The sequence below is a fragment of the Mixophyes fleayi genome, chromosome 1, assembly GCF_038048845.1.
Source record: "Mixophyes fleayi isolate aMixFle1 chromosome 1, aMixFle1.hap1, whole genome shotgun sequence".
NCBI lineage: Eukaryota > Metazoa > Chordata > Amphibia > Anura > Limnodynastidae > Mixophyes > Mixophyes fleayi.
Window position 1 is genome coordinate 415,657,094 of NC_134402.1, and position 24,774 is coordinate 415,681,867.

Below are 24,774 nucleotides of genomic sequence, written 5' to 3' on the forward strand. Positions count from 1 at the left end.
ATTACAATTGACTGAGAAGGTATATAGGCGTATACTGATCCCCCCGGCTTCCCTAGATGCAATGGAAACTCTGAAGAAATTCTTGCAACTCTTTGTTCCAACATCTGTGATTAGAAACATCTGTTCCTTGAATAACTCCTTCATTTCCGTTCCTTTTTTCCAGCTCACACGTAAGGCTCCATCCGACACAACAACACCACATCAATTATCAATGATATACCAAAATAAGACAGAACAATATAAATATTTTCATATCAATAAATTGTCTTCATCCAAAATAAAATATCTTTGACATGGCTCAAATTCAAGAAGGAATGTGGTATATACTGCTGTGCACTCAGACAATTCTAATAAAAGGTACAGGCATATATCCTGCTCAATTTAGCTAGTGCTGAAGCTGTAGACAAAGCTGACACATTTGTCTATTTAGAGGGGGAGGATCAGAAGGATCCAGACACAATATGCTCCCAGTGAGAAATGTCATAATGGACAGACATGCATTTAACACTGCTGTGCAGAGCCCCTCTCAAAGCATCCAGTCATATGCTGCCAAATTGAATCTATTAGCAAGGAAATGTGAATATGGTGACTTATCAAGTGAGCTAATCAGGGACAGAATTGTGTGTGGGACTTATGATGTTGTCACTCATACGGATCTCCTGTGGTAGAAGACACTGATACTGGACACTTGTCAGGCACAGACTCCGCACTGACACTAGGTGTGTTCAAACGCAGTAGGGAGCACCTCTTTGAGGGATACCCTTATGAAATCATTATTGGTGACATCCTCATGTGGGGTCGCACCATGCAGGAACATGACATGCGCCTCCGCAAAGTCCTCCACAGGATTTGTGAAATCAACATGCGGTTAAACCCTGAAGAGTGTTGTTTCAGAGTTGCTTAGGTCCCATATGTCGGCCAGGTTTTAATGTCAGAGGGTGTCAAGCTGGATCCAATGAAGACATGGGCCATTCAGCAAATGCTCAACCCCACAGACAAGATTGGTTTGCAGCAATTTCTAGGTATGACAAATTACCTTTCACAATTCCTGCCTCACTACAGTGGTGTCATAGCACCGCTCCGCCAACTTTTGCACAATGATATTTAATGGTGTTGGTTGGGCTGTCATGCTGATGCTACTGCTCACCTCAAGGTTATTATCACTTCTAGGCCAGTGCTCCAGTTCTTTGATGTACATGTTCCTGTGGTCATCTCTGCTAATACTACCAGAATGGTCTTGATGCTGTCTGTTTGTAGCACGACAAACCCATCAGTTATGTGTCCAAAGCCCTTACAGATACTGAGTCACGGTATGATCAGATTGAAAAGGAACTGCTTGTCCTTGTCTTTGCCTGTCAAAAAATCCACGAGTTCATCTACAGACGTCCAGTGCTGGTTGAAACAGATTACCAACCACTGATCGCTATTCTGCACAAACCTATGCACACTGCTTCGGCATGTATCCAACGGTTCATCCTCAAGCTCCAAAGGTACCATCTCGATGTGGTGTACAAGTGTGGTAAGGACCTCCATGTAGCTGACACTTTATATTGTGCTCACCTTCTGGACTCTGGTGTCCCTGATGCCGACGATGGCAAGGATATTATAAGTTTGATATCCTCTCCTCACGGTGCATGGAAGAGCTGTGGGATGTTACATTCATGGGTAACTTGAGTTCAATTCCCGACCATGGCCTTATCTGTGAGGAGTTTGTATGTTCTTTCCATGTTTGCGTGGGTTTCCTCCGAGTGCTCTGGTTTCCTCCCACATTGCAAAAACATACTGGTAGGTTAATTGGCTTCTAACAAATTGACCCTAGTCTGTGTGTCTGTCTGTGTGTGTGTGTGTATATTAGGGAATTTAGACTGTAAGCTCCAATGGGGTATGGACTGATGTGAGTTCTCTGTACAGCGCTGTGAAATCAATGGCGCTATATAAATAAATGATTATGATGACCTTCGCCAACGGTTGTCGCATTTCGTCCTGCATGTTTGGCCGTCTTCCTCCAGGGAATTGCCTCGTGACCTCAAGCCATTCTTTGCTTTCTGAAATGAGTTAACTATCTCAGAAGGCATCCTCCTGCATGGTCAGCAGTTTGTAATCCCATACGCTCTCCAAAGATTTTATGCCCAGCAGGCCCATCAGGGGCACCTTGGGCAGGAGGCAACTTTATGAAGGGCTAAGGATGCATTGTATTGGCCCTATGTCTGCTGACACTGACCGGGTAGTCTCTGCTTGTGCCCCTGCAATGATCTATGGACCCGTCTTGCCAAAGAACCGCTCCTTCTCCATGAGGTACCTGATCTGCCTTGGTCTATCATTGCTGCAGATCTTTTTGTGTGGTGGGTGAAAGAGCATCTTGTGTTAGTGGACTCATATTCCAGTTCGTTCGAGCTAAACTATCTTTCTAAACTGGTGAGTGCCACAGTTATTAACAAAATTAAAAGACACTTCTCTATCCATGATATAGCAACCAAGCTGCTCACTGACAATGCCATGCAGTTCGTGAATGCTGAGTTCCAGTCCTTCACCAATGAATGGGACATCTCACATGTCACTAGCAGTCCGAGCTATCCACAATTTATTGGCAGAAAGGGCTGTACATTCTCCAAAGGACCGGTTAGAGAAATGTTACAGATATGGTTCAGACTTATTCATGTCGCCTATCGGGAGCCACTGCGGGCACCGCCACGACTCACTTCCTGCTGGCTCTGGCGTTACGGCCGTCTCCATGACGACCAGGATATCACTTCCTATTTTTCGGCAACGGACGGACGCCGTTCTTGCAAATTAGAACGCTCCGGCACTTAGGGCAGCCGGGTGCGTGAGCAGGGACAGCAAGCCTGCAGGCTAATTAGGTTTTCATTATTTAATTAGTTTCTGTCTGGGGGTGATTACAGGGCAAAGCCATGATTGGCTGGTTCCAATATTTAAGACAGGGAGGGCTTAGCCTCCCTGCCTGTTATAACGTTAACTTACCCTGTTGCTGACCTGGTCTTGTCCTGTTCCTGCTTGTTCCAGTTCCTGTGGATACTCTGCCTATTTTTCTATTAGATCTGCTGTTGTGACCTTTGCCTGCACCTTAGACCCTGGCTACTTGCCTGTGACCCGGACCCTTTGGCCAGTATCTTGGACCCTGCTGGTTCGCTTGTGACCCTGACCCTTGGCGTGTTATTCGACCATTCTACCTTGCATGTGACCCCTGACCTCGGCTTAAGTCTGACCATCCGCTACCATCTACTCAGTCTCCTCTGGCCTGCCACTGCGGTATTGTATAACGAACTTGCACTACGCTAAGAGTTTAGTTCTGGAGGCATCCGAGTACCTGTGAGCACATAAAGCTCTACTGGAAAGGCGGTTGCTAAAGGTGAAAACCTCTGTCATCTGTTCTGCAAGTTAGTTATCAAACCGGCAGCCTAACATCGCCCCTTAATTTGAGAAATGCCCCAAGGGATGGGCTCTCTCCTCCCTCTCAACGTCTTCTACCATATGCACTCGCACTATCATTCCTACCACCAAAGCCAAGCCAATGTGCAGAGTGCTCTGGAGAAGTCCAGGTTATGGCTGAAAGAGAATCACAACTAAACCTCTCATCAGCTGAGACCATTGTCTCCGGGAAGAATGTCCGCATCCAGACCCCAGTCGGGTTTGACAGAGTCGGGACTGTGCAAGGATCCTCCCACAGGCCAAACAGCTACGTGGTGATATTGTAATACTCTTACCTTCTCCTTTTTCCAGCACTGTCTCCTACGTGCCGCGATCAGCAACTTCCGGGTAGCGGGTCCCATGACTCGGCGGCCAGGGGGAACTATTTGAAAATCTCTCTATTAAATCACGGCACTGACACTTGCTTAGTGTCAGTGCAACTCAGTTGCTTTGCGTCTGACTCCCCTGTGCTCCTCCTTGTATGGTGGTTTCTGCTGGATCTCCTGTGTACCATTTCTGCCTGTCTGACTACACGCTGCTGGATTCGCTGTGTACTTAACTTGGCTGATTTGATTGCGTGTTGCTGGATTCTCTGTACTGAATTTGACTTGTCTGACTACATGCTGCAGTATCCTCCTGTGTATCGAACTTGGTTTGTAAGGCCATCTGCGGCCTGACTTCCCATGTACCAGATCCTAGCCTGTCTGACCATCCGCTGCCTGATTTCCCGAGTACGATCCTAGCCTGTCTGACCATCCACTTCCTTATTTTCCGTGTACCAGATCCTAGCATGTCTTCTATTCTTCATCTTCCTCCTTGGGCCTTGTGTTACTTTCTGAAGCCATCCATAGAGCCCCGACCTTCGGGTTCCTGGCAGCAAAGTCCATCCTGCCTTGCAGCGGTTCTTGGTGAATACCGGGGAATCTGTTAGACTCTGCACCTCTGGTCTTCTGGTACTGATTGGGATTGACACTGCTACCTCCTGAGTTGTAATAGCAGTCTGACGGTGCTTTCTATGAGCACAACAGGCATCACCTCTTAGGGGTGTGTGAGCCAGCACCCCCACTCCATGGAATAGTGCCTGAGGGTGTCAGAACACCTATCAATGTGGACAATGGGTCCTCTGAAGAAGTATCTACATAGGACGCATCACTACCCCCTTTCTTCATCATGAGGTCTGGTAGAAGCTCCAGGCCTAATACTAAATTCCAGGACTTTTTTTATTATCAGTTCATGTGAATTTCCATTTGCACACTGTTCCCACATCCAACACCTGTCACCCTGACTCGCACCTACACACCTGTTGATTGTTCCTTTGCTGTAAAAAAAAGGAGGATGTAGACATATGCTATGTGTGGTTGGCAGAAGTGACATCACTGCCATCCACTTGCCATTCAGGAAGTGCTGGCTGACAGGAAATACCTGGCAGCCATCTTCAGTTCTCAGTATATACCACACAGTAAAGACATGTTCTCACAGTTCTCCAGCACCTTCTTTAATTTTACGGATGTGAATGATAATTGTATAATTTGGGGAAAAAATACCTAGTTTTAAGTGTCATGTGAAACATCTGAGAAGTTTAATGTCAGCCAATAAGACAGGAATTTTTCATAGATATACATTGTATTAGGGCAGTATAAAACTCAGAGGATTACTTTACCTTTACCTTGTGAAAACAACATATACCCTGCTGTGCTGTCTTGGAAATTAAGCTATTTATCTTCAAAGATACTTGTCTTCTGATTATGTGATTTTCTAACATGAAGCAGTCAGAAAGGGAAGGGTCTCTCTAATTGTCTATTAGGAGCCACTAGTTTGTAGCTGGGTACAGAAAGAAGTTATTGCATTAATTCATATTTCTTGGCACTATATCCTAGAACCAGAAAAAACTTTAATAGCCGCACAATAGTCATGTTTAAGCACGGAAAGAACAGAGATTGCGTTTTCATCAGCGACAAAAAGGCCACCGGATGATTGAAATGTCTGGCAGAGCTATAGACATTATCTTTAATAAAGTATAAATTGTAATTCTTGTGAAATACAGGTTAGCAGCCGATTAATGCAATATTTTATCATAGAGCTTAACAACTAATAGCTAACTTTTACCAGACTAGAACTCAAAGTACTACTGGTTGGATGAGAATCATGGGGTATGTAAAGATAAATCATTCTTTACCTATTTTTAAATTCCAACAAGGATCCGTTATTGCACGAGACAGAGACTGACCCAATTTTGCGGCATTCTCTCACAGGTCAAAAAAGCATTAATATATAGTGTATATGCAGGGACGCCAAGAGGGGGCAGGGAGCTGGTACAAATTATCGGGGCCCAGGCCCCGCAGTCCGGTATTTATTATTGAAAATGCAGCTACCAGTCTCTGGACAGTGTGTGACATCAACGTTGTGGGCTTTATGATCCATTGTAGTCTACATTGGAAAAATGGCTATAACTGAGAGAGACCCTGCGTCACAACCAGCCATTCACAAGCAGTTCCCCATGCAGACCGCTTGTGATTGGCTGGTGGTTAAAGGGAGTCCTAGAGAATCTCGTCTTTGATCATTTTGTGACAGTTTCTCATACAGTGTGGGTGGATCTTTTCTTATTGGGATCTTTCCAGGATTATTATTTGGACCAAATGAAATCAAGGCAGAAGAAAGGAAATTGTGTGTGCAAATTTTTTCTGTTTTGCTCATTTGGAATAATGAGCAGAGGTCTTACGGACCCCCTGTCCATTATACTGAGACCACTGGGATAGCAAAGTCGCCACTCCAGGGGCTTGCAATCTTTTTTTTTAGTGTGAGGTTTGTGTGGGGGGGTACATCGTTTTTCTGCCCCTCACACTATAGAGGCACCAGCCCTGCACTCAACAGCGCTGGACTAGATTACATTATAGCAGGGGAACCCCATGGTTGTTAAATTGTTATACTAGAAATCAGCCTAGATTGTCTAAGGCTTTGGGTTGGGGGGGTTATTCCTATTTTTTACATTATACAGTATACTGTATAGAATAAATCAGCTGTATAGAATAAATAAAACACATATAATGTTATAATAAACTCAAATTAAATAATTGACACCCCACGCCTTCATTCACCAGTTTATTAAATAAAAATGTATTTTCTTCTTCTTTGACCCAATGTAGTCCATGCAGGTATATATGTACATACAGATTATGGTATAAACTGTATTGAGTGTACAATTGTTCCATACAAAAGCCATGCATGAGCAGTGCCACCTGCTGTTTGAAATTAGTATTGCATGCTCAACAAAGAATATGAATTCCTTTACATGAAACAGTTTCATACCACTTTAAGTTATATCAAGCATAGTTATATATGTAGTTCAAATATACAAACAGATGTCTAGTATATTATTTTTATTTTATTTTTTGTGATTAGTCTCAATTTAATTAGATGTAATAGATGTTGGGAGTTGTCGTGTTGCTTGCAAAAGCTCACTAGCTCACACTTCTTTTAGCAAACTGCTGCAGCCAGAATGCTTCTTCTTGATTTGTCGGTGGTCACATGACTGTAATTGCAGCAATAGGGCGCAAGTGCCTAGCTACTAATGGAGCTCTCTGATTGGATATCATTAATTTTTTGCCTAGTTTCTGGATTTCTCTGTCTGCTGCCTGTCTCAATCCTTTGTTACGTTACCGGAACTCCTTGGTTGCTGCCTCCCTTACTCTTGACTTGTCTTATTGTCCCTGGTTATTCTCTTGTGTACCATCAGTTATTGTTATTATTAATTTTTATATATAGGGTGCCACAAAACGTCTGCAGCGCCATACAGGGTACAAACAATAGGGCAGTACACGGTAAAACAATACAGTACAATAAACAAGTAACACTATAACTCAGGTAGCTCAAAGCACATCTAATAGGAAAGGGTGAGGGTCAGGGCTGTTCAGCACAAGCTTGAAACCTGCGCCCAAGAGTGTGGGCGCAGCTAACAGGTTAAGATGAAAAGATCCAGAGGAAAGCAAGAGTGGAGTCAGGAAGGGGATGGGCAGTGTAGCTGGAGAGCAAAGTTAAAAGTGGCGGAAAGAAGAGGAGAGAGGGCCCTGCGCAAAGAGCTTATGATCTAAATAGAAGGGCAGACATAGTGAAGGCACAAAGGGCTGAAATGTGGACAGGGTCGCACGTAGTGAGCAGCTTGTTCTGTTCCAGAGTCTGTCTATGTATTTTCAGTCTCCATAACCCTTTAATAGCTGCCACTCAAGATAAATCTCTACTACTGTTGCAAAACGCAGCGGTGCCTCTAGCCTGCCGCAACTCGTTATGCCAATCTGTTTGCTTCCCGGCCATCTCCATGGCAACCCGGACATTACTTCCGGTTTTGTCCCGACCGTTGCTTAACTCCTAAATCGCTGCGTCCCACCAGGAGGCGAGCTTGGCGCCTGCACAAGTAGATTAATCATTTTCCTCCTGGGGCTGATTTCTCCTTGCTGGGCTTCCTAGTTTTGATTGGCTCTTCCATGCATTTAAGGCAGGGTTGGGCTTAGCCTCGCCTTGCTTGTGACCCTGACCTTTGCTAAGATTCTGAATCTGCTTGTTTGCTGCCTGCCCCAACCTCTGGCCTGTACCCTGTCCTTCCTGCTTGCTTCAAACCCATGACCTAGACCTGTCCCCAGTTTCCCACCTCCAGTTTCCCATTTTCTCTACCCAGTGCCGCGTTATTCTGATAAGTCTCTACTACCATAGAGCTAAGTCCCGGGGGCATCTGAGTATCTGTGAACACATAAAGTTCTACGGGAAAGGTGGCTGCTAAAGGTGAAGACCTCTACTAGCTCGGTTCTAAAGGATTATCAATAACGGTGGTCCTAACAACTACCTTGAGTCTTGGGACATCTAAATACCTGTAAGCATATAGTACTGTACGGGAAAGGCAACTTTGTACCGTGGTATTGGTTCTAAGGATTCCTCTGGTGTCAAGCAGGAGCCCTAACAATAGAAATGCATTTCACCCAGTTATTGTTTAGATTTAGACTAATATATCAGTTTGTGGGGTTAAGTAGAGATAGAACATCATTTATTCCCAAATAGTTTGAAGTGAGCTGTATAAAATATGAAATCAGTTGTTGTAATGTCTGTGCCAAATGATCGCATTTTCATGTACCCTTTAAACACCATAGAATTCTGTGTGGATGTATTGTATATAACTTACTGTGTTCTTGTCCCCTTTTCGGGAATTCCTGCTTACTCCCCCTGTCAGTGACCTCATTATCATAATGACACTCGAAAGACCTGTCTATTGTATTTATGGTACAACATATTTAACTACTTATAACTTATTATTATTACTTATTTGCCCCTTATTACCTGATTTGTATGTATAAAGATGAGCTGGTTTTACTGGAAATAACTTCGATTTTTAAGTCTCTCCAAGAAAATGTTATATTGTTTTTTTGCATGACAAACATGGATTTCTTTGGCAGCATATTGGAATATTGTTTTATTTTATGGGTTGTATATAGGGAAACATAATACAAAAATGCACACTTCCATCATTTTAACCAGGCATTTACTACACCAGACACTTACAGCAAAATTGAATTGGTTAGTTCTTCTACAAATAAGGATATCATGTATGTGTACTTTGTATAAGGTTTGAAGAGCCCAGAGATGAATAAATATATTTTACTTTTAGAATCTTTTTATTTTTTCCTCTTGAAATAAAATTGAGCCAATCCACACCCCCACTGTATCGCTGCCACAATAGATCGCTTGTAATAGAAATATAATAACTGATATGTCAGCTACTAATAGATCATTATTATCAGTAATCTATTAATGCATAGAGGAGCTGGGTTGGCTATACCCTGCTATGTCATGGATTTCTCCATGCTGGAGAACGGACTGGTGACTGCTTTAGGATACATAGCAATAAGGTGCCCGAATTTTGAACCAAACGGTTCCTGGGCATTATAAGCCGTTACCAACAGCCTAATACTAGCACCAGTGGACGAGCTGCCACCATTTTTCTACACCATTCACACACAGCAGCTCAGGCTTCATTGAAGTCTGAGCCACTAAGTATATACATTAGGTAGTTGGGAAGTGGGTGTCCCAAACCATACTAATTTACATTTGGAATAGATCTAATGATGCCAACAATAACTATCCTGCCAGTATTCTGTATGTTTTTTCCATCTAGCTACGCTTGTAAGGCTGTGGGGCAGTCATGGTAGTCATTGATGTAACGTGACACTAACATTTAGTCCATACTTGCCAACTTCTCCAAATTGGCGTCCGGGAGCTGCTGGTGGGAGGTGGGCAATGTAATGATGCAAACGCATCATTTTAACATGGGGGCGGGACCAAATGCCACGATTCCCGCAGAATCGCGGCATTTTGGACCTAATTCATGCAGGTGACTGCCATACAGTCCCGGGAGACTCACCCGGAATCCGGGAGTCTCCCGGACATTCCGGGAGAGTTGGCAAGTATGATCTAGTCTAAATGCCCAGGCCACACTTTGCAGAGTTGTGCATATACTGCAGATGATTGACACATTTACTAATGCTCAGCCAGTTAGGTGACTAGAGCAGAAGGATAATTGTAGATGGCTAAAGTTGGGACTATCTACATAAGGAAAAATCAGAGAAAGTGGGCACATGCTTATGGGCCTAGGCAGATTGTCACAATTGTGGCACTTATGACCACCTGCATATGGAGAGGTGGGACGGAGGAGGGAAGGAAGTTCTGATGTTGGCCGTGTACAGTAAAGGTGTGTTTACACAATTGTGGCTCATGCAGAATGATGAATATATGCCTGTTAGGAGGCTTATCTTCTGTCGGTATGTTTAAAACTTATAATTTAAGAAGGCCTTTCTCCTTTCATATATATATATATATATATATATATATATATATATATATATATATATATACACACAAATTAACCCGTGCATGATACTCATGCATTCTAGTCAAATCAAGCTACTTAAGGTGTTAAAAAGGTTCTTGTCATGCATTTGGGCCTAGCCCAGGCCTCCTCAGGGGAAGAGTGTTACTTCCCGACGCAAGCGCCCTTTTTTAACGTGGTTTTGTCCACATGTCACCACCTCATCATTTTTCTCCATCACCTCATCCTACATCTTCATCGCCACATCCTTCATCAAGCTACTTAAGGTGTTAAAAACTCCCCACTGTCACCCCCGGCAACCACCAACCACTCCCAACTGTCACTTCTTCTTCAAGAAATATATAGGTCAGTGTATAACTCTGCCCAGCAGGTGGCGCTGCAGCTTGGTTTTTTTTTTCCCCACACACGCCACTAGGCATTTATATAGTAGATACTGTGACAAAAAGAGTGTTTTGCCAGAGGCCTCAAAGAGGGGAATTAGGTATTTAGCTGATAGCCTGCAAACAGGGTTACACATTTGCACAGTAGTGCACCTAGGTTACAGAGATACAGGTGGATAACATACGTGTGACAAAATAATAGTATAAAGTGTGATTTAACTTACATATTTTGTAGCGCTTTAGAATGATCTTTTTTCACAGTCAACAGCAGCCTGGCAGGGTATGTCTGCAGTGAGAGTAATTAAACATAAAGCCTGCAGAGAAGAACTTCTTTTCAAAGGCAAGGTGGGAGTCTTACCTGTCCATCAAGTTAGGGCTGTGAGAGGAGTGTAAAGTAGTTAAACTTTTCTATTTCTTATGTACAGTGTGACCGATGTCAGATAGTGGCCAGTGCCTAGGGAGCTGATCTCTGTCTATTTAGCGTTAGGATGAAAAGAAAGTGTGTGGTCTCAATTATAGGCCAATCGCCCTTCTGAATTCTGATATTAAAATATATGCTAAACTGATAGCAAATAGGCTTAACGGACTTCTCCCGAATTTGATCCATCCAGACCAAGTGGGATTTGTTCAGGGGCGGCAGGCCTCGGATAATACAAGAAGAGTGCTTAATATTATAGAATGGTTCTCAGAGGCCCAATCTGAGCGGTTAGTCCTCTCCCTCGATACCGAGAAGGCATTTGATAGACTACATTGGGGCTACATGGAGGAAGTCCTTCTCCGGTTTGGATTCCATGGAGACTTCTTGAGGGCTATTTCGGCCTTATATTCCCACCCATCGGCTAGAGTGTTTAGCAACGGATTCCTGTCGGATAGATTCACGATCACAAATGGAACTCGACAGGGTTGTCCCTTATCCCCGTTAATATTTGTCTTGGCAATGGAACCTCTTGCCATATCCATTAGATCCTCACATCTGTTTCCTGGTGCCAATGTTAAAAATACCTTGCATAAAATATGTCTATTTGCCGATGACGTTTTGCTTTTTGTAACTGACCCGGGGATTTCACTGCCGACCCTTCATAATATTTTAGATACATATAGTCGAGCTTCATATTATAAGCTAAACTCCACTAAATCAGAAGCTCTTCCAATAAATATTCCCCATGAGAAGGTCCAACTCCTTAAAACATCTTTTCATTACTCATGGAAGATGTCGGCACTGAGATATTTGGGTATTCAAATCACTTCTTCAATGGAAAATACGATCAATCTTAATTTTTCAACTTTAACCCTCCAACTTTCAACTTTAAGTAAATCCTGGGTCTGCTGCGAGGTCTCCTGGTTGGGAAGGATCGCAGCCTTCAAGATGATGTTGCTCCCAAAAATGATGTATTTATTCCGTACTATTCCTGTTTGTATCCCCAAATCTTTATTAGATAAATTGCATTCGGTTATGATATTATACGTTTGAAAGCACAAACATCCACGAATAGCCAGCTCTCGGATGTATTTGCCTAAACAACAGGGAGGTTTGGCGTTACCAGACTTTTACAGATACCATGCGGCTTGCTTACTTTCTCAGCTTCGTGACTGGTCCCTTCCGATGCACCAAAAACCATGGGTAGACCTGGAGAAAGCTCTTAACCCACATTTTCCATTGGCAGATTTGATCTGGGTTCCAAAAAATTGGCGCCCTGTAAATGCCCAATTACCAAAGACAACTAGGGACTCCCTGGTGGTGTGGGACAAAGTGTTAAAGCCCAATTCTATGACACTGGTCCCGACCAAAAATATCTCCTTAGCTGCAGTGGCTAAATTAATTCCCAATTTAAATCTCAGCCCATGGGTATCAAATGGAATAACTTCATTCTCTGAATTACTAGACGATCAAAGTTTACTATCTTTTACACAAATAAAGGAAAGATTTCATCTCCCTTCCCAGGAATTTTATAAATACCTGCAGCTCAGACACTGGTTTAATTCCCTTCCCAGACTAGGTCTACCCATTACAACACCACCGCCCTTGCTGTTCACTAAATTAACAAAAGGAGATAATAGAGCCACCATTACCTTCTGGTACCGCTATACCCTCCCCTCTATATCAGAAAATAAAACTAAAATACAATTGCAGTGGGAATCTGACCTTCAACTAGAGTTGGAAAGTGAAGATTGGGAAGCCATTTTCACAAACTCGTTCCGAATGTCCAAATGTATAAATCACACAGAAATGATGATAAAATTAATTAATAGATTGTATCTTACCCCAACTAGACTTCATAAAATGTGGCCTTCCCAGTCAAAACTTTGCTGGCGGCAATGTAATATACCGGGAGATTTGATGCATATATTCTGGAACTGTCCCCATATACAGTCGTTCTGGGTTCAAATTTTCCAGTTAGCCAATAAGGTTACTAGACAAAATCTCTCTCCTAGGTTGAGGTTGCGTTACTGCAGCATTACCCCCCCCCCCCCAGTTTCCATCACATGCTAAATATGTCTTTAGTCATATTCTGATTTCCGCAAGAGCCTCCTTAGCTCAAGGTTGGAAGTCACCACAGATACCCTTGATATCGAAAGTAGTGGCCAAGGTGCAATTCAGCCTTGAAATGGAGACAGAGGGGATGCCCTACTCCACTGCCACCTCGTCCCCGATAATGAAGTGGTTCAGCTGGCATGTGTATGTTACGGACGTAGAGGGAGCGCGTCCAAATCGAATAGACTCTGATTTACTACCTGCATCTCCTACACTTAGCGAAGTTCCCCAAGGTTCCTATTAGTAGTTCCCTGGTGACCATTCGACCAGCGTAACTTTCACGAATTGTAAGGGAACCTATTGGGTTCCCTCTCTCATGTGTTCAATATGGTTTAACAGCGGAATTGTTTAATGTGTTCCCAACCACTATGTACCCCTTCAACCCTTCCACCCTTTTATTTTTGTGTCCTTTCCTTACCCCACATCCCTTTCTACTTTCTGTACCCCATAATTTTTGAAAAATTAATAATAAAAATACTATTGAAGTTAAAAAAAGAAAGTGTGTGGAACTTTATGTTGTTGATTACTTTGCCATCCTCAGAGCAGAAGGAGAATTGTAGATGGCTAAAGTTGGGACTATCTACACAAGGAGAAGGCCACTGTTGAATAAGTTGATTTAATTTAATCTAGCATCCACAAATATTTCAGACACTACCTTGGTGCTTTAGTTCAATTGTCCTACATACTTGTATACTTTAGGAGCCACTGGAAGTACTGTATGACAGGATGGCCGTTTCCCAGCATGCAATGCTGCCCTGCAGGATCTCTAGCACTAAGGAACACAGAGCTTATTTGGTACAGTGCATTCTGGGACATGTAATCTCTCTGCACAAACGTTACATGTAGCATGGAGACAAGGCAGACAGCTGTAAACTGCTCAACCAGGGGGCAGATGAGAATGTTTATTGCTGGGGCCACAGATACATATAAAGAGGGCAGGAGGGAGAAAAAAAAACACAAGAGAAATTACTTTTGGCTATTGCATTGAACCTTTATAGAACAAATTGGAATGACCTTATAATCAAATTTAATCAATATTAAAAAATTGCATTTCAAACTATTTCACATTTTGCTTTATAAATCATAATTATTTGATTGCAATCTGAAGTCGTCTTTTCAGATCTTCATCAGAAAACCAACTCACTGGCATATTAATGAGGTGTGAGGGGCACATCAGGAAGCGATTACTTTATCGATCAAACATGAAGGCAGAAAAACACTATACAGCCACAAGATTCGCTGGCCTTTCACATCATTATGGAAAATGTGAAGTGATGGCTGCATATTAATTAATGTAATGATATAACTAGCCAGTGATTATAAATGATGACATCGTTAGTCATACGTTATAATGAAACGGTACAACATAGAGCACTGATGTAATGCTTGGCCTGTGCTAGATAGGCAGTCAGTTAATGAAGAAATATATAACAATGAATATATTGATTCGTTAATTTATGGCTAATGCTGCTCCGCTGTTCTAATATCACACACGCAGCTCGGTGTAATCAATAGATGAACAGGCTGCTAAGAGACGTTTGACAACTTACATGAAACAAATCAATAGTATGTAATTTCATTGCATTAAACTGTATGATGTGCAAATGGGATTTGTAAGCTACCAGGATGTGAGTTACTACATTATTAGTTCAAGAACGTAATCAGTGTGAGGGTGAAGAAGTTTCTCTTTCTTTTGAAAAGCATTTAAATAACATTTCGTTATTTGGTATAAACTACGGAATGCAACATCTGTAATAATTGTAGTTTAATGTCACTGTTACTAGTATACAATTTCCCATGAGAACAAATCCAGGATCAATGTTGCAGTAAAAAAAACAGTAAAATTCAATACACCTTTTAATGGCTAAACCTTTCTATTGATACTACAAGATATTGGGACACAAAAGCCCCTTTCTTCAAGTTTAACCAAGTTTAAAATGGCCATAATACTGGTAATTATCACCTAGTGGTCTAATTAATTAAGCGGTGGACTGAAAAATATATTAAGCATATTTAAAACTAACAATTGGCCATACTACTGTAATGTTTGAGGCATCTAACGTGCATTTTAATGTGTTTGTCATACAACCTGGGATCATGAGTGCATCATCATCATACATAAACACAGAACAAGTACACACAAGGTTGACAGTGAAGGTGCAGAGGGTACCAAGAGTCCTGCTCATAAGAACTTACATTCTAGAGGGAGAGGGCAATGCTGAGACAATATGAGCTAGTAGGCATAGGGGTGGAGATTGGGCTGGTAGTATAAGTATCAGGTGGGGGTAGGATAGGCTCAAGCAAAGAAGTAGATTTTGAGAGAGCACTTGAAAGATTAAAGGTTGGGGGGTGGTCTGGTCAGGCGGAGAAAGGAATTCCACTGATGGAGAGCAGCATGTGAGACTTGGAAGTTGGCATGAAGGAGAGTATCTTGTGACAAGGTCAGAGATGTGGAGGGAGATGGTGACAGCTTTGATGATGAGGGTGAGTAGATTGAATTGAATTCTAGAGGTTATGAGGAGTCCGTGTAGAGGAGGATTTGGGAGGTAATGGGGTTAAGGAGGAAGGAAAAAGCAGAAGGGAGAGTGAGACCCCACCTTCAGTAATGGAAAAGAAAAAAGTGGGGGTGGGTAGAGGAGAGAAGGTGGGGGTAGGGTGCTGAATCTGCCCAGGAGATTATTTGAAGGATGTGTTAATTTTGTCTTTGCAGAGGGTACAGTGTATGTACTATGATTCCCTTGGCTTTATTAGGAATATGTGCTCACTTTGTTTTCTATCTTCTGCCTGTCTGCAGTCTCATTATCAAGCTGACACTCCACAGAACAGCCTATTGAAGCAATTCTTTGTCATTCATGCTCTACTCACACAGTACCCCTTCCTTTGCAGCAAAGAGAACACATTCACCAAAGACAGGCTATCTCCTTCCTAATCCTGATACTCGTGTGCAGTAACCTGACAAAGTATAGAGCTTCCTGCGTGTTGCTGGAGGGACTTTCTTTGATGTAGGGAAGGGTATGCACTGTGTGAGCAGTGCATGATGTCTGCTCTTTGAATGGACAGTGATGGATCAGAGCATGATTGACAGTTGTGACTTCAACATGCTGTTCTATGGAGTGTCAGTATGCTAAATAGGTCCCTGATATAGACTGAAAGAGGAAGTGAGATTCAGGAAAAGGGGAGGAGACGCGCAGTAAGTAATATACACTATATACACACAAGATTCCATGGTTAGTAAAATGCCATAACTTGCCTTATTCATTAAAATAACTGATTTTATTGTCTTCATAATAAAAAAAATAACCTTGATTTAATCTCTCATTTTAATCAAACAAAAACAATTGTTTGCATAATATTATTTTTATTTAAGGAAATATGATTTTTTTTATCGATTTTGTAACAAATTTTGTTTACATATCTTTAGAATCTTTGTAAAAATTCTTGTAGCTGTTTTGTGATTTCAGTATCTACAGTTTCCATTAGTGATCGGAATCCATCATCTCCCAGTAGTTCCTGCTGTGTTTTCAGTTTGTCGTAGACGAAATGCTGTAGTGAAACTGAATGGACTGGGTCTCTCAAAGCAATCTGGGAATAGGAAAGACAGCGAGAAAAAAAAAAAGAATACATGCATTATTATACATTGACAGTAAAACATTAATGCATTTAATTTCCTCTACAGCTATAAATGCTGGCAAGCTGTGCTTCATTGCTTCCAAGTTTAATCTGTGCAATAAGAAAATGATACACTAGGATCAAGAAACTGATTATGTTTAATTAAAGTCAATTCTACATTGAGATTTTTGTGGCTATTGCTGTATGTTTTACCTCCAGGCCTGAAAGCAAACGAAGCTTGATGTATGAGCTCTATTATATAAAGGGTGTATTTGACACCACATTCTTCCCCCACAAGTATGACAGGAACCTCAGATCACTACTCTGTGCTCTAAAATAGTTTAATCGTGGATGTGCAAGAATGTGTTGTACTTAAATACTTTGTGCTGCTGCCACCAGTCTGATTATCTGACTGGTTACAGTATGTTCTAACCCCACCCACTTGCCATCTGCTCATCTGTCTGTCCGATACCACCACAACTCTTCATAGTTCTAAACATCATTGTATCTTATCCGAAAAAAATGTTCTATGTGATCTTTCCACAAATACGGGCCTGTCACTCATTTCATCCCCGACACATTTTTATAGATATAGCTCACTATATATTGATTACACTGGCTGGATACGCCAAATGTAAAGTGCAAAGGGCAGATTTGTCTTCTAGAGATAGTGAATAATGAATTTAGCATCAGTGGAATAAAAACAGCAAAGAAACAGTAACAAAGTCGCAGTTTAGGTATAAAATTACAAAATAATCTAGTTACAATGTAAAAAATAACCTGTAACGCCTTGGTCTGGCATTAAATTGTAGTATATAATATGTTTAATGTAAAACAGGCAGACACAGACTTGCTATTAAACTAACTAAGCCTCGGTATCACACTTGATGAAGGAAACCATGGGAAAGATAATGTTATTCCATCTTCATTCCAGAACATATAGGAGCACGACATTCAGGACTTACTATATCTGTCTGTATACATTTATATTACTGAGAATTATTGAAGAAAATGCATGCGCCATAAAATAATCATTTGCTTGTAACTCAGCTGCGGGCCTCTATAACAAGATTTCACTGTGGGCCCTTTACACCACAATCCAACACGCAGATAAGGTCATTTATGCTGCATACAAGCTATTATCCCCACTCTATGCTTTCATCTATCACTGCAGAGAGAAAGATGAATAAGAACGCTCGTCCCGTGAAGAGCACTTGGCTGTCAGGTGAAGTTATACTGCTTTGAAGTCACAAGGTGCATCCACGGCAAAGACTCATAACTTTCTAGGAAATACTCAATTACAGAAACTAGATATGCACATCCTGGGCCTGACTAAGAGGGCTGGTACATAGATACAAGGTGATGATGACCATCATTGGCAGCACTACATAGTCACTCTGTTGTATTGACCTGTCCAGCTGATAGTAGTAGTTCATTAGCATCATGGCTATATTATGTGAAGACATTTGTCATTTCCATGTGGACGAATGTTCCCATTGACTTTTAAAGGAGGTAAAGAGTGGATGTGGAAGTCTTTATATTTAATTATTAATTTTATATGAAAAAATTGACTTTTGCATTTAGAAAAACACAACCAGGATACTTTTCTCTCTTGTGTATATGACATTTTATCACTGTATTACATTGTGTACAAATAGGGTAACACTAACACTGTCAAGCCGCTATTGGTATATATATATATATATATATATATATATATATATATATATATATAAATATACATACTTGCACCAGGTGTAAATGCTGTTTCTCAGTTGCACGCATCATGATATATACGGAACTGAACATACACATGCTTTGTCTGGGACCCCTGCGCAAATGTGTAACTCTAAACGAGGGCCAAAATGTACAAATTTTCACTTGGACAAACCCTGTTGCGACGCAAGTGCTGCATTTAGAAACTGAGAAAATAAGTGGACTCACCCTCGGTACTCTACAAACTATATGCAGTGTATATACAGCAAACATTCTATCTGTGTCTTTCTCTATAAAAAGCAAAGAAATAATACCGGCCTGCAAAAAGGACTCAGTGCAAGTGCTTGTGCAAAGTAATAAATGTTTTGTCTTTATTGTAATGGTATTTCTTGACCAGAGGGAGGATTATTATTATTAACATTTAATTATACATTGCCAATATATTATAAACACAATAATAAAACAAGATTTGGCATTAACAGAGATTAGAACGACCTGCTAACAAGCTCACAATCTATAGTACAATAGGAGTCTGATACATAATGGTAAGTACCACATACTGCATATTGTTCCACAGAGGTTTGCAATAGGAAAAGTATTTGTTGGGGCTATATGACCTAGTCACACAGCAATGTAGATTTGGGGGTCAGAGGGTTGTTTAAGAATAGAAAGATAATAAATGTGTAGAGGGGAGATAATCAGATAGAACAAAGGGCAATTAATCAGGTAGAGTAGTATAGGGAGGTCATGAGGGTGGTTTGGGATTTTGATAAGCTTGCCAGAACAGGTGAGTTTTCTGGAAACGTTTGAAGGCTAGAGGAAAGTCTTCTTGTAGGAGGATGGGAATTTCAGAGTGGTATGGCCCAGAAAAAGGAATGGGAGCAGATAATAAGTATGGATGAGAGACAAAGACCTTGTGTAGAGCATAGTTGACAGATATTTTTAAACAAGTGAAGAGATGTATGTTGGTGCAGGTCCATGTATGTTAGCAGAAGTATTTTATATTAGATTCAGGGAAAAATGATTGGAAGAATTAAAGGTTTTGCAGTGTCCTCTGCATATTCTGGAAATAGTTCTTAGATGTACATAACAGGATCCGGATACAGGTTGGATGTGGGGAGTAAAGGACATTTCTCAGTTAAGGATGACACCTATGGTAAATTCTACCTGTGCTCGCCTATGAAAAGTCTCCCTAGACAAAATATAAATACTGGAGACACGGTCAATGATAAGAAAAAAATGGTGCAAATAACTAAATTCACCCCTCTATAGATACTGTCTGAAACAACCAATATAAATTACAGACAGGCCGTACACTTTGACATTCTGTATTACATATGTTTTGCCCTGAATAAAAATAGCCAACCTGCCTATTATTATTTAATCTAAATTGAATTTCCCAGAAAGAAGTAGGTATTTAAGCAATTACTGAATGTCACATTCATGACCTTGCTGCCTATCACCCTGGCAGTCGTGCTGTTTCCTCATTAGTTTAATCCAGTGTCTCATGACAATTAGTACAATCAATGTTATTGATTACTAGCAGTGTACTGAATGTGCAGTGTTTCAACCCCTCCATTTACTATTTAACGCCGGGCCATGTCACATATCTTCAGTACTAGAGAGACCTTTGTTGTAAGCCTTTAGGTGATATAGCTCACTGACATTTTCTGTAATGAACAATGAAACACTAAACAAAAGAATATTCATGGACACATGCTCAGGGCCAATAGATTGTCCATACAGTATATGTATTTTATCATCAATCCCATTTTATGTTTATGTAAACTAGTGGATATTAGACATATGAGACAGATATTACAATAATCACAGCAGCTGATCTTTATCTTATAGAGTCAAACACACCAGGCTGGATATATCCACTGCAGCTCCCCCTTCAATTACTCAATGTCCATGTTTTATTTAAAAAGTTAAAATTACAGGTAACAGAGGATGGTGTTTATGAATTGTATCACAGCGTTCACACGGTTCAAACATTCAACTTCACCTGATTCAGGAACAGTAACGTTTCCAAACAGAAACACCCACAACAGTATATTCTGCAGGGACCTGCAGTATAACCACAGTGCTTAACATCTGTATATAATCTGCATAAGACTGTCTGCATATAGAAGTGTATTCCTGACTGCGGGTACCTGCATTACCATTTGCTACAACTTCTATAATAAGACCAACAAATGGTTAAGTTTAAAGTGTGTGTGTGGCTTAACATCCATAGCCAACAGACACCTGTTGACACCTTTTACTGACACCTCAAAGGTTCCGCCAATACTACCTAGAGAGGCACAGTTAGGAGGTATGCTTTTCTATACTTACTATTTTGCAGATTTTGATACAATTTGAAGTAAAGCTAGAGGACATAGGGACCTGCATGTGTAAGATTTATTGAATACAATAGAACTGAAAGACTGGCAACGCAAAGAGAAATAATTAAAATAATAATGATATATTAATTTAATTCAAAACACAGAACAAAAGAAATGACAATACTGAGGGACCCCAAAAATCTGCTTTGCTGACTGTACCTTATGACTGTTTAGAGAAAGCCAAACCTCCTATGAAAATCCATGCCTATAATGCACTCACTCCTAAAACTCCTTACTGAAGCCTCTGCCTCTTGTCTTCATAACAAACAGTCTCTCTAAGCCACTTACCTGGATGATGGTTGGACCCTTCTATACATGAGTACTCAGCACTATAAAGGAGTCTCTTCTCCCCCAAATCTTAAAACATATGTCTGAACACCTCCCTATCTCCCCTTTTTACCCTTTCGTCCTATTTCATTGAAGTGACCTATCAACCATTGCAAAAGTTGAATTCTATAAATGTTCTTTCTATACTTTAATTCCGACCTCAGTGACTTTTAAAAGCAAAGTTTCTTCTGCTGTGTTATCTGTTTAGCTGCATTGTTTAGTAAAATTAAATGAAAGAATAAAGAAAAAAATCTGCTTTGCCACATTACACATGTGCAGTAAAATGTTGCCGGTGTTTGAGTTGCAAATAACTTACATTTGCAGCGTCTTAGTTCTGGAGAGGTGAGAGGTGGATATGTGGCGGGCAAGTGTAAGTTCAATACAGTACAGTAGGGGCGTCCTCACATAAGTGCTCGCTGTCCCCATGATTTAGCGTTTGCCAGCCCAGGCTGTAGTACTATAGGTATGGTCATCATTATTAAGTTGACCACTGTCATATTTTTACAACAAACCTGCCTACTCTCTCGGAATGTCTGTGAGGTTCCCAGACTCCCAGAAGAGCAGACACCAAGACACCCTCCCCTATCACGGAGGGGGTGGGTGGGGTTATGATGATTTGTGCCCACAAATGCAGAGAATAGCGACATTTAAAGACAGGAGCCAGGGCTATGGCTATGCACCCCCTGCCCACTTGTCAGTTGAGGGGAGACTCAAATAGTTGTCAAGCATGCATTACAACAGTTGACTCAAGATACATTCTGAGTGTAATTTGATGTGGCCAAACATATACACTGTATTTTAACTTGCACGTATCTAATAATGTACGTGCAACTAAAAATACACACGCAAGGCCACAATTTTTTGCACCTATTTTGAGGCTGCAAAATACAGCCTACTCTAATTCAGGCCCAATGACTTATGTTCATTAAGACCAAGCTATAGCCCTCTGTAGAGCTGAGAAGAATTATATACTTGTGATTTTATATTATTATTGGTTTGTCAGCTGCCAAATAGATAGCGACTTCTGGAAGTAGTAAAACCAATGATATACCACTTATCACATTTTAATTTTTGTGAAACATTTCCATGTCTTGCTGTATTCAGAAACTAAACCATTTATAAGCCTCTCTAACTGTAATTAATAAAACATTCCACTTACATTATCATCAGAGGATTGCGTTTAATTAAAATAATTAAGCATTGTTTAATCAATTGTTTTTTGTCAACTTAATAATTCTTCAAAAGCGTATCAGGGACAAGAAGACATTGCTTGTGACATGCGGCTTATCCCCTAGAAAGTGCACAGAGGCATCAACATTCCGTTCACATGGATTATAAATGCACAGACCTCTATCAGCATTCATTAGATACAGTGCTCCTTAGGCCTAGCATGACCTTCAGCATTTTGACAATAATGAAATAAAAAAGTCACATATGTTTAATAATATACCTTACTGTGGACAATATTATACACATAAAATATTACACTGAACAGGCTATTATAACGCTTACAAATACTGCTTAACTTATTGTTTTTCTCAGCAAAAATTATAATATTAGAGAATGTAAAGAATATTATATGATATCTTATATTGCAATTATATGGGCTAGGCAAAACAAGGGTATCCCTGTGTCTATGTAATGCTTTTTTGATAAATAACAATTTGGCTACTGGGTAACACTGTTATATCACTTTAATAGCAAGATTTGTCACTTTACATCCCGCATAGAGGCACATAAATATTTCCGACAAATTACAAGTTTTGAACATCAGTATATTTTACATTTTATGTATGCATTGATTTATTAATCAGAAAATACATATGCCTAAAATCAATACAAGCTTACATTCAACATAGATGAGCTGAAGATGAGATGTGCTGAAAAGTTACAACACATCTCCAGTGTGAGCTAAAGTGAAGAACAGAGAAGCACCACGACTCAGAGAGGACCCCAAGTGTGGTCCCAGCATCCATGGTTGCTAGCTATGCGCAAGATCACCAACAAAAATCTTGCCCCCCCCCCTGCAGTCTCTTCTTTGGGTCCTCCTTGGTTGCAATTGACACCTGTGAACATGTTTGTTTCCTAGCTTAAACTATTCTGCGCCTATTGATTTTGTCTTCATTCATTAGTGTGTATAGGCTATTATGCTTTTTTGATTGACATATAAGAAAGAGGCTGCTAATGTATTATGTCCAGGTCTGTAATTATTATCATTGACTATTCGGTCTGTCATTTTGACCCCTTTGAGACTGTAGACAGAGCACTTTATTCCATTGTATTAATGATTAATGTTAATGGGGGCTTTTTTTTAATTGTTCTTGACTGTATATATGTATTTTCTTTGCTTTTTATGAGAATGCACTTTATATTGCAGTATTTGTACTGCCTTTGTAGCATAACAATCTATAAACCTTGTTTCTTGGTATAAGTACAAGCTGTTATTCTCTGTTATCAGCCATTTCAGACTGAGGAGAGGCTGACTGCAGAGTCCTTCAATGGGATTACTGAACAGAAAAGTGTTTGTGGGTAGGAAAATACCTGTCTCCACAATCACACCTTAAATTTATTTTTAATATCTTATTATCATCATTTATTTATATGGGGCCACAAAGGGTCAGCAGCGCTGTACAAAGGGAGCTATAGCGAACTACAACATTACCTAATTTACAAACAATTCAATTCTTTTAAGCTCTTGAAACTTTTTATATATACACAATACTGTGCAAAATGTTTTAGGCACTTGTGGAAAAAATGCTGCAAAGTAAGAATTCGTTCAAAAATAGAAGTGTTAATAGTTTATTTTTATCAATTAGCAAAATGGAAAGTGAATGAACAATAGAGAAATCTAAATCAAATCAATATTTGGTGTGACCACCCTGTGCCTTCAAAACAGCATCAATTCTTCTAGATACACTTGTACAAAGTCAGGGATTTTGTAGGATCAGTCAGGTGTATGATTAACCAATTTTACCAAACAGGTAATGGTCATTATCATATGTAGGTTGAAGCACAGTCCTTAACTGAAACAGAAACAGTTGTGTCACATGTCATACACCATGGCAAGACTGAGCACAGCATCAAGACAGAAGATATTTATACTGCATCAGCAAGGTCTCTCCCAGGCAAAGATTTCAAAGCAGACTGGGTTTCAAGATGTGCTGTTCAAGCTCTTTTGAAGAAGCACAAAGAAACAGGCAACATTGAGGACAATGGACACAGTGGTCGGCCAATGAAACTTAGTGCATCAGTAAAAAGACACATCATGCTTTCTTCCCTTCTAAATAGGAAGATGTCCAGCAGTGCAATCAGCTCAGAACTGGAAAAAAAACAGTGAGACCCAGGTACATCCATCTACTGTCCGGAGAACTCTGGCCAGACGTGCCATCATGGAAAAGTTGCTCCCAAAAAGCCAACCTTCAACCTGGAAACAAGGCCAAGCAACTCAACTATTCACAAAAACATAGGAACTGGGGTGCAGAAAAATGGCAGAAGGTGCTCTGGACTGATGTCAAAATATTAAATATT

General features: G+C 40.6%; 1 protein-coding gene across 2 annotated transcripts in view; it reads right to left on the reverse strand.

Annotated features, from left to right (window-relative positions):
* Positions 1-14,177: 14,177 nt before the first annotated feature.
* The window catches only part of IPO11 (importin 11), a 336,682-nt gene continuing 326,085 nt past the window's right edge, over positions 14,178-24,774 (reverse strand). For both annotated transcript variants that reach the window (XM_075182983.1, XM_075182973.1), the window contains exon 30: positions 14,178-16,789. In XM_075182983.1, the coding sequence (XP_075039084.1) occupies positions 16,625-16,789 (165 nt within the window). In that variant the 3' untranslated portion in view covers positions 14,178-16,624. The remainder of the gene's footprint in view (positions 16,790-24,774) is intronic.